Source organism: Coregonus lavaretus (assembly GCF_964263955.1).
Source record: "Coregonus lavaretus genome assembly, chromosome: 38".
Classification (NCBI taxonomy): Eukaryota; Metazoa; Chordata; class Actinopteri; order Salmoniformes; family Salmonidae; genus Coregonus; species Coregonus lavaretus.
In genome coordinates this window covers 7,850,358-7,865,209 of record NC_140025.1, presented here as the reverse complement: position 1 = coordinate 7,865,209, position 14,852 = coordinate 7,850,358, and the positions used below count along the sequence as shown (strand labels likewise).

The 14,852-nt window shown below is 45.2% G+C and overlaps 1 protein-coding gene across 1 annotated transcript in view; it reads right to left on the bottom strand.

Annotated features, from left to right (window-relative positions):
- LOC311112495 (low-density lipoprotein receptor-related protein 1B-like) overlaps positions 1 to 2,262 on the bottom strand; it is a gene marked incomplete at both ends in the record, with an annotated part of 90,612 nt that extends 88,350 nt beyond the window's left edge. Inside the window, one exon of the mRNA XM_084155629.1 lies at positions 2,163 to 2,262. Within this exon, the coding sequence (XP_084011755.1) occupies positions 2,163 to 2,262 (100 nt within the window). The remainder of the gene's footprint in view (positions 1 to 2,162) is intronic.
- Positions 2,263 to 14,852: the final 12,590 nt, after the last annotated feature.

Genomic DNA, 14,852 nt, shown 5'->3' with positions numbered 1-14,852 from the left:
GAGGGGAGGACAGCTCATAATAATGGCTGGAATGGAGTCAATGGAATGGTATCAAACCCATGGAAACCAAATGTTTGATGTATTCGATACCATTCCATTTATTCTGTTCCAGCCATCACTGTGAGCCCGTCCTCCCCAATTAAGGTGTTGATGATCAGGCTGTTGATTGTGGCCTGTGGAATGTTGTCCCACTCCACTTCAATGGCTGTGTGAAGTTGCTGGATATTGGCGGGAACTGGAACATGCAGTCGTACACGTCGATCCAAAGCATCCCAAACATGCTCAATAGATGACATGTCTGGTGAGTATGCAGGCCATGGAAGAACTGGGACATTTTCAGGTTTCCAGGAATTGTATACAGATCCTTGCGACATTGGGCTGTGCATTATCATGCTTAAACATTAGGTGATGGCGGCGAGTGAATGGCATGACAATGGGCCTCAGGATCTCGTCACGGTATCTCTGTGCATTCAAATTGCCATAGATGAAATGCAATATGTTCGTTGTCCGTAGCTTATGCCTTCCCATTCCATAACCCCAACGCCACCATGGGGCACTCTGTTCACAACGTTGACATCAGCAAATCGCTTGCCCACACGACGCCATACACGGCATCTGCCTGGTACAGTTGAAAGTGCACACTTCTCCAGCGTGCCAGTAGCCATCGAAGGTGAGCATTTGCCCACTGAAGTCGGTTATGACATGGAACTACAGTCAGATCAAGACCCTGGTGAGGACGACGAGCACACAGATGAGCTTCTCTGAGATGGTTTCTGACAGTTTGTGCAGAAATTCTTCAGTTGTGCAAACCCACAGTTTCATCAGCTGTCCAGTCTCAGACAATCCCGCAGGTGAAGAAGACGGATGTGGAGGTCATGGGCTGGCATAGTTACATATGGTCTGTGGTTGTGAGGCCAGTTGGACATACTGCCAAATTCTAGAGAAATTAACATTACATTCTCTGGCAACAGCTCTGGTGGACATTCCTGCAGTCAGCATGCCAATTGCACGCTCCCTCAAAACTTAAGACATTGGCACATTTTAGAGTGGCCTTTTATTGTCCCCAGCACAAATTGCACCAGTGTAATGATCATGCTGTTTAAGCAGCTTCTTGATATGCCACACCTGTCAGGTAGATGGATTATCTTGGAAAATGAGAAATGCTCACTAACAGGGATGTAAACAAATTTGTGTACAACATTTGAGAGAAATAAGCTTTTTGTGTGTATGGAATATTTCTGGGATCTTTTACTTTAGCTCATGAAACATGGGTCCGACACTTTACATGTTGCATTTATAATTTTGTTCAGTAAACATTTTCATGTTTGGATTGTTTCAAGAGTTCTTAAAGAGCTACAAATGTTGATATATTATATTGTACTGTAAGTGCTATGGACTTATTGTTACAGGGAAACTGTGTTATGCTGTTCGTCGGACGGCAGATAGTTAAAAGAGGAGTGACACGGGTGTGATCTTATCATTTACATTTAGTTGATTAGATTAGAATGCCTATTGTTTTATCTAGCAAAGTGCAAAGAAATGTTAATTCAGGTTGGGCGTGAGTTTCTGCTTGAATTTTTAAAAAGTCATACTTTGAGAACTTGTTAGTGTGCTCCTTTGTGTATCACACAAATAGTATTTTCTCTTAGAGATTATTTTGAATTGAAGATATATGTAACCACTTTAAGTCTTATTTAGCTGATAGTCATCTACTTTGTAATGTATCGTGTATTTCATGTACACTGGAATTGTTTGAGTGTTAATTATTTTGTGACTAATAAATCCTATTAGTTGAATTGAATAAATGCATTCCTCGTTTTACAGAGTAATTAATAGGTCTATTGGTAAATATAACTTACACTACACATAGTATATGCTTAGGTTCCACCTTGACATCCCTACTTGACACAATAAATTAATGCTAGAATATTGGTCGCCAGGATTAGCTATTTGTATCTAGCCTCTTAATAATTGCATAACGGTGCAAGATAGATACATGTTCATTATAGTCATACTGTGTGGTGATGTAAGGCTCGCTACCTTGACTAGATCCTCCAGAGATGAACAGGGCCTGTTGCATTTATTCACATAATAATGGAGTCAGATTGATGAATGTAGTTTGTTATTATATTCAACATCATTTCATTCAACTACACACTCACCTCGACAGTGTACTCCTTCATCATATCCGTCCTCACAATCTCTCGCTCCATCGCAAAGTTTATTAAAGTGGATGCATCTTTTGGAGCCAATGCACTGCATGTGATTCGGCGGACATCTCACCAACTCAGCTTTTGTACCTAAAATGAGAAGAAAAAAAGAATCGGTTCAAAGTAATATTCTTGATTTGGTCATCAACATGAAGATACTGTAGGCTTATGAGAACCAGTGAAGTTAAGCTGTCTTTCCCATGACAAAAAACACAAAGGTGCATTTGGTCTATACTTGACTGTCTGTAACTAGACTATTGTGTTGGTGGTACACTTTTACCATCCCCAGATGTTCACCCCAGCATTGCTCCAGTATTGTCAAACATATACCGTGCATGTTTTCTTTAGAGTTGGTGCTTCATGGTTAACACCCAAGGTTTCGCTCTATTGACTTTCCCTGTGGATCCATGGTCCACTTTAATCATCCCAGCAAGAGGATCATATATAATTTAGGAAATGTGGAGAACAAAAATATACCCTCTCTCCGAAGCCCAGACATACCCTCCTGAGATAAGGTAATGTGTCTAAAGTGGAGTTGAGGAAATACATTGCCTCATGACATGCTTGCTGCTCTGGCATGTGTGTCCCACAGGCCCCAGGTAAAGCCTACAATGTCCACACAGAAAAATGAATTGTCTGCCCATCAATCAATTTAACCATCAATCTGCATTCAGATGAATGCAAACCAACTGAATAAGAAAATACAAATCAAGACATTCATCACATACTGTAATATATTCACTGACAAATTATTATAGTAAAATAAACATTACTAATCCTGAAGCTGGTTGAGAGAATGCCAAGTGTGTGCAAAGCTGTCATCAAGGCAAAGGGTTGCTACTTTGAAGAATCTCAAATATAAAATATATTTTGATTTGTTTAACACTTTTTTGGTAACAACATGATTCCATATGTGTTATTTCATAGTTTTGATGTCTTCACTATTATTCTACAATGTAGAAAACAGTAAAAAATAAAGAAAACCCTTGAATGAGTAGGTGTGTCCAAACTATTGACTGGTACTGTATATCGGTACAAAGTATTTTTCATAACAAATGTTTTTTTAAAGCAGTCTAGAATCAGTCTGTAATTATATTACACAGAATGGGTTTAATTATTATTTCCACCGGGCTACTCAACATCTATTATATTTACTAAAGGCATACTTATGAGTAGGTTTTGAACAGGGAGCCAAAAGCAATGTCCCGTCGAACCAGTATTTGCTTATTGCAATGCAAAAAAAGTATATAAATCGTATCTAACCTAATAGTCTGCAGCTATACAAATATATCACAGAGCAACATTACCACAGTGCTATAACACCATTATAGAAATGTTGAATTTTTTATGATTAGACAGATAACAGACAGAACAGGTAGAGTGCAGAACACACACAGATCCTCTACCAAATCAAACCCACCCCAACCCCCCATGTTCTAACAGAGCCCCACCCCAAAACCAGACTTAAAGCAGGCATGATATACAATGAGGGCTCTATTTTAACAAACCTAACGCAATGGTCAATCTAAGTGCTGGGCGGTAGCGCTATGGGTTCAGGGATGTATCAGAAATATTTTTGCTCTTTTCACAAGCACAATTATCGGCACATTTGCTGGCAGTGGGGCGAAAGGGCTGGGTTTTGATGAATAAACAAGTTGTGGGTGTGTCAAAGCTTGGCCCCTTTCCAAATCATGTCCAATCAATTGAATTTACCACAGGTGGACTCCAATCTGTCACGGTTTACTAAGCCAGAACCCAGAAGCAGACCAGGACAAGGTAAGTTGAAACAAAGGTGAGTGTTTATTTAATAGATCCACGAGTGAGGCTGAATAATCCAGGGAACAGAGCGGGTGGCGTGGATGGGTTGTTGAGGGTGCAGTGGTAGGTCCAGTAATGGCTCGGCAGCCGCCGACCATCAGGCAGAGGTTGGGTGAAGGTTCCGGATGAGTGACTGCAGATGAAACAAAACGGAGGTAAGTACAAAACAAGCAAACAAGGTGCAAAACAACAAAACTAACGCTACATGCTCTAAGGCTGATCCACTGATAAACATACTGTTCATGGCTAACGATCCGGCAGGGAATGGATGATAGGACAGAGCCTAAGAAGGGTGATGATCAGGACCAGGTGTGCAGATTGCTGATGGGATGCAGGTGCGGAAATCAAGAGAGCTCCTGCCTAGCAACGTTGCCCGGCAACCAGGCAGGGAGCGTTCCAGAACCCTCGGGAAACTGGAGATCCCGAGCAGAAAAACTAGTACACAGACAGGAACCGACTCAGACTGCAGGGATCGTTACAGTACCCCCCCTCCGACGAACGCCACCGGGCGGACTCCCCGGAGCGCCAGGATGGAGGCGGTAGAAGTCACGAATGAGATCAGCATCTAGGATCTGTCGCCGCGGAATCCAACTCCTCTCTTCAGGACCATACCCCTCCCAGTCCACGAGATACTGGAAACCCCGGCCCCGCCGTCTGGAATCCATGATGCGTCGCACCGTGTAGGCAGGACCACCTCCGATCATCCGAGGAGGAGGAGGAGGAGGCGGAGGGGGCAACAGAGGACTGAGGAGAACAGGCTTGAGGCAGGAGACATGAAAGGTGGGATGGACTCTGAGCGTTCTCGGTAGTTTGAGTCGAACTGCAACCGGATTGATCACCTTCTCCACCACAAACGGACCAATGAACTTCGGTGACAACTTCCTTGACTCAGTCCGTAAAGGAAGATCCCGTGTGGCCAACCAGACCCTATCTCCAATGGTATAGGTGGGAGCGGGGATCCGGCGACGATTCGCCTGGAGCTGATACCGGTCCGAAACTCTAAGGAGTGCCTTTCTGGCCCGATGCCAGGTCCGGTGGCAACGACGAATATGGGCCTGAACAGAGGGCACTGAGAGCTCCTTCTCCTGAGAAGGGAACAAGGGAGGTTGGTAGCCATACAGGCACTGGAAGGGAGACATCCCAGTGGCAGATGTAGGGAGAGTATTGTGGGCATACTCAACCCAAGGCAACTGAGAGACCCAGGAGGTGGGGTTGGAGGAGACAAGGCAGCGTAGCGTGGATTCCATCTTCTGGTTGGCTCTCTCCGCCTGACCATTAGATTGGGGGTGAAAACCAGATGTGAGACTGACTGTAGCTCCAATGGCCAAACAGAAGGACTTCCAGACAGCAGAGGTAAACTGAGGGCCACGGTCGGAAACGATATCACTGGGCAAACCGTGGACCCTGAAAACCTCCCTAACCAGGATCTCGGACGTCTCCGAGGCAGAGGGAAGCTTGGCGATTGGCACAAAGTGGGCGAACTTGCTGAATCTGTCCACGATAGTCAGAACGACCGTGTTCCCCTCAGAAGAGGGCAACCCAGTGACAAAGTCCAGGGCCAGATGCGACCATGGTCGCCGGGGAATAGGAAGAGGGTGAAGTAGTCCAGAGCTGGGCCGATTGGTACTCTTATTCTGCGCACACACTGGACAGGCAGCAACAAAACCCCGAGTATCCTCGGCCATGGCAGGCCACCAAAAACGTCTGCGAAGAAACGCCATCGTCCGAGCCACGCCAGGGTGACAAGCCATCTTGCTGGCGTGGGACCATTTGAGGACAGCAGGACGAACCGACTCAGGCACAAACAACCGACCAGGTGGACCGTTACCGGGACCGGGCTGCGTCCGAAGGGCCGCCATCACCTCCTCCTCAATCTTCCACATAACTGCTCCCACGACGCAGTTCCGGGGGAGAATCGTCTCGGTCTTGGACCCACTCTCTTCCGTCTTGGAGAACATCCGGGACAAGGCGTCCGCCTTGCCGTTCTTAGATCCAGGTCGGAACGTCAGGGAAAAATTGAATCGTCCGAAAAACAACGCCCACCTGGCCTGACGGGAGTTGAGACGTCTAGCCGATTGCACGTAAGCAAGATTCTTGTGGTCAGTCCAGACAATAAACGGTTGCTCCGCCCCCTCCAACCAGTGGCGCCACTCCTCCAAGGCGAGTTTCACCGCGAGAAGCTCCCGGTTACCCACATCGTAGTTCCTCTCCGCAGGCGAAAGGCGACGAGAGTAGTAGGCGCAGGGATGGAGTTTACTGTCCGTGGAGCATCGCTGCGACAGGATGGCGCCAACTCCCACATCAGACGCGTCCACTTCAACGACGAACTGACGGGCCGTGTCCGGTTGAGAGAGAATCGGTGCGTTGGTGAATCGCCTCTTCAAATCCAGAAACGCTCGATCCGCCTCCGGATTCCACTTGAAGGTCCTGATACTGGAAGTCAAGGCAGTTAACGGAGCGGCCACACGGCTGTAATCCCGGATGAATCTGCGGTAGAAATTCGCAAACCCCAAAAATCTCTGGAGCTGCAATCTCGTACCGGGCTGGGCCCATTCCAGAACCGCTCTAACCTTCTCCTGGTCCATCCTAATCTCTCCCCTGGAGATGATGTACCCGAGGAAGGATGTCGTGTGGGCGTGAAACTCGCACTTCTCGGCCTTCACGAACAGGCGATTCTCCAACAATCGCTGCAGAACCTGCCGGACATGCTGGACGTGGTCGGAAGGTTCCTTCGAGAAGATCAGAATGTCATCCAGGTAAACAAACACAAAGAGACCGATCATATCTGTCAGGACGTCGTTAACCATACTCTGGAATACCGCTGGAGCATTGGTCAGTCCAAACGGCATCACCTGATACTCGAAGTGACCCATCGGTGTATTGAAACCCGTCAACCACTCGTCCCCCTCTCTGATCCGGACCATGTGATACGCATTGCGTAGGTCTAGCTTGGTGAACACCGTAGCACCCTGTAAGGAGTCGAAGGCAGAGCTCATCAAGGGCAGGGGATACTTGTTCTTGACCGTGATGTCATTCAACCCCCGATAATCAATACACGGTCGAAGAGAGCCATCCTTCTTACCCACAAAGAAGAATCCTGCCCCCAGGGGTGATGACGAGGGACGAACGAGACCAGCAGCTAGGGACTCCTTGATGTAGGTCTCCAAAGCCTCACGTTCAGGTCGGGAGATACTGTATAGCCTTCCCTTGGGGTAGACGGCTCCAGGGAACAGGTTGATGGCACAATCATATGGTCGGTGGGGAGGGAGTGACAGAGCCTTCTGCTTACTGAACACTTCCCCCAAATCGTGATATGTCTCGGGAACCAGGGACAAATCTGGGGGTTTAGCCTCAATCACCTGACTGGGAACCGAATGGAGACAGGCAGTCTTGAGACAGTTAGCATGACAATCAAGGCTCCAACTCGTTACCTTGCCCGTCACCCAATCGAACGTGGGATTGTGTTCCTTCAGCCAGGGGTATCCAAGGACCAGAGGAACATGGGAAGACGGCAGAATGAAGAATGAAATCATCTCCGAATGATTCCCCGACAACAGCATCTTAACCGGTTCAGTCCTCATCGTGATACGTGCCAGACTACTGCCGTTCAGAGTGGTCGCTTCAATGGCTTCCGGCAATTGCTCCTTGGAAAGCCCCAGCTGTTCCACCAACTCGGCATCAAGAAAGCTTCCATCGGCACCTGGATCGATAAAAGCGTTAATCGCTAAGCTCTGATTCCTGTTCATAAGGGTAGCCGGGAAACGGGGTCTGACAGAGGTATTGAGAGGTCGAAACTGGCTCGCTAAAAGTCCTCCCAACTTTAGCGAGCCGCGCAGTTTGACGACCGCCGGGAACAAGTGGCGAGGTAATGTCCCGAACCACCACAGTAGAGGCAACAGTTAGTCCTACGTCTGAGTTGGCGTTCCTCCTTGGTTAACCCGTGCCGCCCTACTTGCATGGGTTCAGAATCGGGAGACAGGACCTCTCCACTAATCCTGTGTGGTGGACGATGATCGACGTATTCTGGTCCAATCCCCGACCCGACTGGAACCTGAGAAGCTGATCGATTGGACGGAACCCATTGCTTCTCCCTCCTTCGCTCTCGGACTCGATTATCCACCCGAATAGACAAGGCTACCAAGCTGTCCAGGTCACTAGGCTCCGGATAGGAGATCAACTCATCCTTGAGCTGCTCCGACAGACCCTGGTAAAAGGCCGCTTGCAGAGACTCCTCATTCCACCCACTCTCCACAGCCAACGTCTTGAACTCGATCACGAAGTCGGCCACGCTGCGAGTTCCTTGGCGAAGCGAAAACAGGCGCCTAGCTGCGTCCCTCCCTCGGACGGAATGGTCGAAGAGCTTCCTCATCTCGGCCGTGAACCCCTGGTATGAAGCCATGCAGGGGTCCTGTCGTTCCCAAACGGCTGAAGCCCACTCCAGCGCTCGACCACGCAGCAACTCAATCACAAAGGCTATCCTAGCCTTGTCTGTGGCATAAGAGTAGGGCTGTAGATCGAACACTAACCCACACTGCATAAGGAAGGAACGGCATCTTCCCAGCTCCCCCTCATATTTATCCGGCGTCGGAACCTTGGGCTCACGGAAGGACACAGCTCCAGAAGCGGCAGGCGAGATGGGTGAAGCCGGTAGTGGATCCTCCACCGGAAACTTGCGCTGGTTCTGGACCTCCGTCAGACCGGTAGAAAGGTTCCGAACTGCCAACGCGATCTCCTGTAGCTCCGTGCTATGATGGCCCAACATCTTCTCCTGCTGGGTAATGGCATGGCGAACAGAGTCCAGGTCCGCTGGGTTCATTACTGGCCGGATCGTTCTGTCACGGTTTACTAAGCCAGAACCCAGAAGCAGACCAGGACAAGGTAAGTTGAAACAAAGGTGAGTGTTTATTTAATAGATCCACGAGTGAGGCTGAATAATCCAGGGAACAGAGCGGGTGGCGTGGATGGGTTGTTGAGGGTGCAGTGGTAGGTCCAGTAATGGCTCGGCAGCCGCCGACCATCAGGCAGAGGTTGGGTGAAGGTTCCGGATGAGTGACTGCAGATGAAACAAAACGGAGGTAAGTACAAAACAAGCAAACAAGGTGCAAAACAACAAAACTAACGCTACATGCTCTAAGGCTGATCCACTGATAAACATACTGTTCATGGCTAACGATCCGGCAGGGAATGGATGATAGGACAGAGCCTAAGAAGGGTGATGATCAGGACCAGGTGTGCAGATTGCTGATGGGATGCAGGTGCGGAAATCAAGAGAGCTCCTGCCTAGCAACGTTGCCCGGCAACCAGGCAGGGAGCGTTCCAGAACCCTCGGGAAACTGGAGATCCCGAGCAGAAAAACTAGTACACAGACAGGAACCGACTCAGACTGCAGGGATCGTTACACAATCAAGTTGTAGAAACATCTCAAGGATGAACAACGGAAACAGGATGCACCCGATCTCAATTTCGAGTCTCATAGCAAATGGTCTGAATACTTATGTAAATAAGGTAATTCTGTTTTTAAATGTGTATTATATTTGCACAAATTTTGGGGTATTGTGTGTAGATTTATGAGGAAAAACATGTATTTAATCCATTTTAGACAAGGCTGTAAGGTAACAAAATGTGGAAAAAGTCAAGGGGTCTGAATACTTTCCGAATGCACTGTATATATGCAGTGGCGACCCATCATTCAGGGTAGGTGGGGGCAGCTAGCGGAAAATACGGAGTATAGGCGTTGGTAATGTTCTCTAGTTGCGCGGTGATTGGCTCAGTGTTATGTCACTCATGGGGACACTACGTCACTGCCAAATCTATGGGTAGAGCTAAGACATTCAAGCCCCTTGGGTGCTGCCATAGTGTTACATTAGAAGTGGCCATCCAAGAAGGCTCAAGGTCATTGGCCACAGATAAAATTAAATCAATTCACGTTATATCTACAGTAGCTTTGATTGGACTGAACATGTCAACGTCATACTTTCAAAATCTTAGCTAGCAGTCATCATCATGAATCAAGTTGACAATCTACTGGCAAATCCTTTTTAATCCTTGTCATATAAAGACAAATAATGAAGAGAAATTATAGATCAAACGTATCGGTGCTCATCGGCCATTGGACATGGACATTACACAACAAGTTGGAAATCGCAAATTCAACAATGAGTGGTTTGGAAGGAATCAGTGGCTAACTGCAAGCATTGCAAATCAATCACTAGCCTGCTATTCAGTGGAGTGGGTGTGTGGTCTCAATTCTCGGTTTAAGGTTCTCTTTTCCAAGCTTAAAATGATAAACATTCAACATTGGCCATACTGTCAATCCAGCATGATTTCTGCCGCGCTCAAAACAACTGCGAAATCTGACTTCAGTGAGTTCAAGACAACTTGGAACTCAGGACAAAACGAGCTCCGACTGGAAAAATACATTTGGAACGTTCATCCAACTCTGCATTTTAAGTCTAGAACTTGGGCCTCTTTCTAGAGCTACGACCTGAAGATCACTGACGTCATCATGATTCGACCTTGTTTCTTTCCGAGTTCCCAGTTGTCTTGAAAGGACCATAAATCCAGAGAAGGCCAGACTTTGATGACAAAGTTTGATGACAAAATTTGCCAACGAAAGACCGCTGCGCCACCTTCCTGTTCAAGTGAGCACACCACAACAAGGTGAGTCCAAAAATGTATTGTATGCTGCTGCATAATTGATGTAATATGCCAGGGAGATATGTATACTGTAGCTAAGGAAGTAATACTAAGTGTATGTTGTGTAGTAAGCTGTTAGTAGCCCATGTGCCTCCCCCTAATAATTTGGTTTATTTTCCCCTCTTAATTTCGCCTACTGTTCTGACTTGGTGGTTCACATGTAGCCTATAACCTGTTTGAGAGAAATGTAATCATGGAATATTGTAAGAGCTTTCATTGTCTGCTTATATGCCCCCTATATTTTTCCTACGGTTCTGACTTGGTGTACAGGAAGAACACTATAAGAATGGCCCATGTTCTGAATTCTGTCGCTGTACATTTAAAAAGAGCTGAACAAATAGTTATATTTGTTTAACGTCCGTCCTGGCTCGCTCATTAATGTCTTAATCAAAATTACGGATTGCCTCTTATCCGCTTGTTGTCCCCTTATGCCATAGTTTGTACATCTCAATTGTCAGTAGAAACCACATTTGTTTAAGCAAGTCAGCCATATCAGCTAAGTTTTTTAAAAAGGCAGTAAATGAGGCTGAATGAAGTGGTAAGGTGTTGGGACTGCTGTTGGGACTCTGCTGTTGGGACAGCTTTATGTAGGCCCTAACAGTTTGTGGGCACCGTTTGTTACCGTTATAGTGCAGTTCATGTATTGTTTAGTGTTGTGTTGTGTTGTGTAGTGGCTTTGCTGGCACGCATCCCCCCCCCAAAATAATTGTTTGCGCCACCAATATTTACATGCTAAAATCGCCACTGTATATATGCACTTTTCTTCAAATTAAAGTGTTTTTCCCTCAGTAAACTTTGGTCTAATACTCACAGTGATTACAATATGCTTGTTGTGTTGTACAGAAACAATGTGTTTTTAGAAAATATCCCATGATGAACAACTTACACAGAAGTTTGGATGTTTGCATGAATAATCTTAGCAAGTTAAGATATAATCAAGAATTCTTCCATACTTGTTCGTCAATTTAGCTTTTCCTCTAGAAACCAGTCAAACCACAGATTGCACAGATACAAACAAATGGAAATGAATCAAATGATTTGTATAGAACAGTTATTTAGTTAGGACGTGGGCAAGTCAGACCCACTACACATACAGCACAAGTCAGGTTCAAAGACAAACAATGACAATATGGCCTTTAATGTTGCATAAATAAAAACTGCATATCCTGCAGTTTAATACCACAACGCTATGCTACATTACTCTGACAAACCTCCCTCCTGCAGGTGCCAATCCTCCAGGGGAACAGATACTGTACATTCACAAGCCATTGAGTTTTATGTGATGAGTCTGTGTTGGTAAAGTCACCCCTTAGTAAACATGTTTTCATTAACACAAGGTCCTTACATTGAGTAGTATGTAAGGGTAAGTCCTTACATTGTGCACCATTCTCATTCACTTCAAAACGTAATAGATGTCTGCAACATTGAAGGTCTCCAAGAACACCGTGGCCTCCATCATTCTTAAATGGAAGAAGTTTGGAACCACCAAGAATCTTCCTAGAGCTGGCCGCCCGGCCGAACTGAGCAATCGGGAGAGAAGGGCCTTGGTCAGGGAGGTGACCAAGAACCTGATGGTCACTCTGACAGAGCTCCAGAGTTCCTCTATGTAGATAGGACAAACCTTCCAGAAGGACAACCATCTCTACAGCACTCCACCAATCAGGCCTTTATGGTATATGGTATAGTGGCCAGACGGAAGCCACTCCTCAGTAAAAGGCACATGACAGCCCGCTTGGAGTTTGCCAAAAGGCACCTAAAGACTCTCAGACCATGAGAAACAAGATTCTCTGGTCTGATGAAACCAAGATTGAACTCTTTGGCCTGAATGCCAAGCGTCACATCTGGAGGAAACCTGGCACTATCCCTAAGGTGATGTATGATGGTGGCAGCATCATGCTGTGGAGATATTTTTCAGCAGCAGGGACTGGGAGACTAGTCAGGATCGAGGAAAATATGAACGGAGCAAAGTACAAAGAGATCCTTGATGAAAACCTGCTCCAGAGCACTCAGGACCTCAGACTGGGGCAATGGTTCACCTTCCAACAGGACAACAACCCTAAGCACACAGCCAAGACAACGCAAGAGTGGCTTCGGGTCAAGTCTCTGAATGTCCTTGAGTGGCCCGGCCAGTGCCTGGACTTGAACCCGATCGAACATCTCTGGAGAGACCTGAAAATAGCTGTGCAGCGACGCTCCCCATCCAACCTGACAGAGCTTGAGAGGATCTGCAGAGAAGATTGGGAGAAACTCCCCAAATACAGGTGTGCCAAACTTGTAGCGTCATACCCAATAAGACTTCAGGCTGTAATCCCTGCTAAAGGTGTTTCAACAAAGTACTGAGTAAAGGGTCTGAATAATTATGTAAATGACATATTTCAGTTGTATTTTTATTTTTATTTTTTTTCATAGATTTCTAAAAACCTGTTTTTGCTTTGTCATTATGGGGTATTGTGTGTAGATTGATGAGGGAAAAAACAAATTTAATCCATTTTAGAATAAGGCTGAATACTTTCCGAATGCACTGTATAACACATTACAAAACAAAGGACAGGATGGCATTGTCGTAGAGCAGGACTACCTCAGTAGATCAGCGATCTCAGGCTCCTAAACTGAGTTAGATGTTGGTTGAGGATGGTGATGCCAGATGATGGTGATGCCAGATGATTTCCATAAGGAAATCTGGTCTCATTGATCAAAAAGCAGCCGGTGCTGAAGTGCATCTTTTAAAGCCAGCTCCATGGGTAAAAACAACCAGACACTGTATATCCAATCAACAACTTTATTTTTTAAAGCTGATAAAAAATAATATATATGTACAAAATGTACAGAGCTCTCTGTTTAGGCTGCTTTCTGGCGCCGTTATTATAATTAACTTGTAAAACAGAGTATCAGACTTCACCCAAAACAATTCAATATTGACAATATAAATGTCAGTTTACAAGTGTTTGTCACACTGAGGTATATTTATTTTTGGAGAGAAAAGGATCGAAGACTAAACAAAGTCTAAAACACATAAACAGCTTCTCTTGAGGCTTAGCAGAGCAGCAGAAAATATGCTGTCAGAAGTTCAAGTGCCTGACAACCGAGACACGTCTTCAATGTGTCTGTCTGTATCCCTTTGGAGATCAACAATTTAGAACGCCTGCACTATCCCCAAACACAGTATAACACTACAACAATACATGACAGAACTGTACATTGACAATTACATTGGTAATCAAACATTTTACATATTAGCCCACTCCTCAACTTGAGTATCAACAAACTATGTAAATAGACTATACTGCAAATAAATACATGTGTAAATAAACAATGTGGTTGAAATGGCTTTCCTACAATCAAACAAATTAAGTCTGTAATATTATAATGATAATTGATCAGTGTTGAACAAACATATTAATTTGGTTAGTTTCTGAAATAGATATGCTAGAAATAACTGCATGGTCTCATAGAAACAGACCCTACAGGCATGTTTAAGTCTTCTACACCCTGTTCCTGAAAAGGAAGCTTTGCTGAGAACGTTGACAAGTTTACCACCTCCTTCTGCCTGATGTGTTTCGCTCAAGATTTCAGACCTTCACAATAACTAGAGCAAGGGCAAGCCAGGTTTTTAGATTGGAATAAGCCGAAAGGGAATGTTTTATGGTTTGGAGAACATTTTTTTAAAATCGTAATTCAATTAATGGTTAGGGCCCTACAAAATTGGTTATATTTTTTGCCAAATTCCGTTTAGTCTCGTTTTTTTATCTTTTAGTCTCGTTTTTTTATCTTTTATTTTGTTTGAACAAAATTGGATGTTCGAAGTCTACAAAAATGTTTAAACCACATCAGGAGTCCACATCTTTATAGAAAATATTTTGTAGGATCTAAAGGGTTAGGGCCCTATAAAATCTGTTGTACTTTTTGCCAAATTGCATTGAGTTTTTTTTTGCCACATTTAATTTTCTATTAAAAATTATAATAATTTAGCTAACAAAATTGGATGTTCTAAGTCCACAACAATGCTTAAACCACATCAGGAGGATCTAAAGGGTTTCCACTTTAATGAAAGTGTGCAGAGACTGTTGTGTTGCACATGTTGCACATGTGGATATGTTTGGAATAGAAAGTCCTATACTCTCTGAAAGT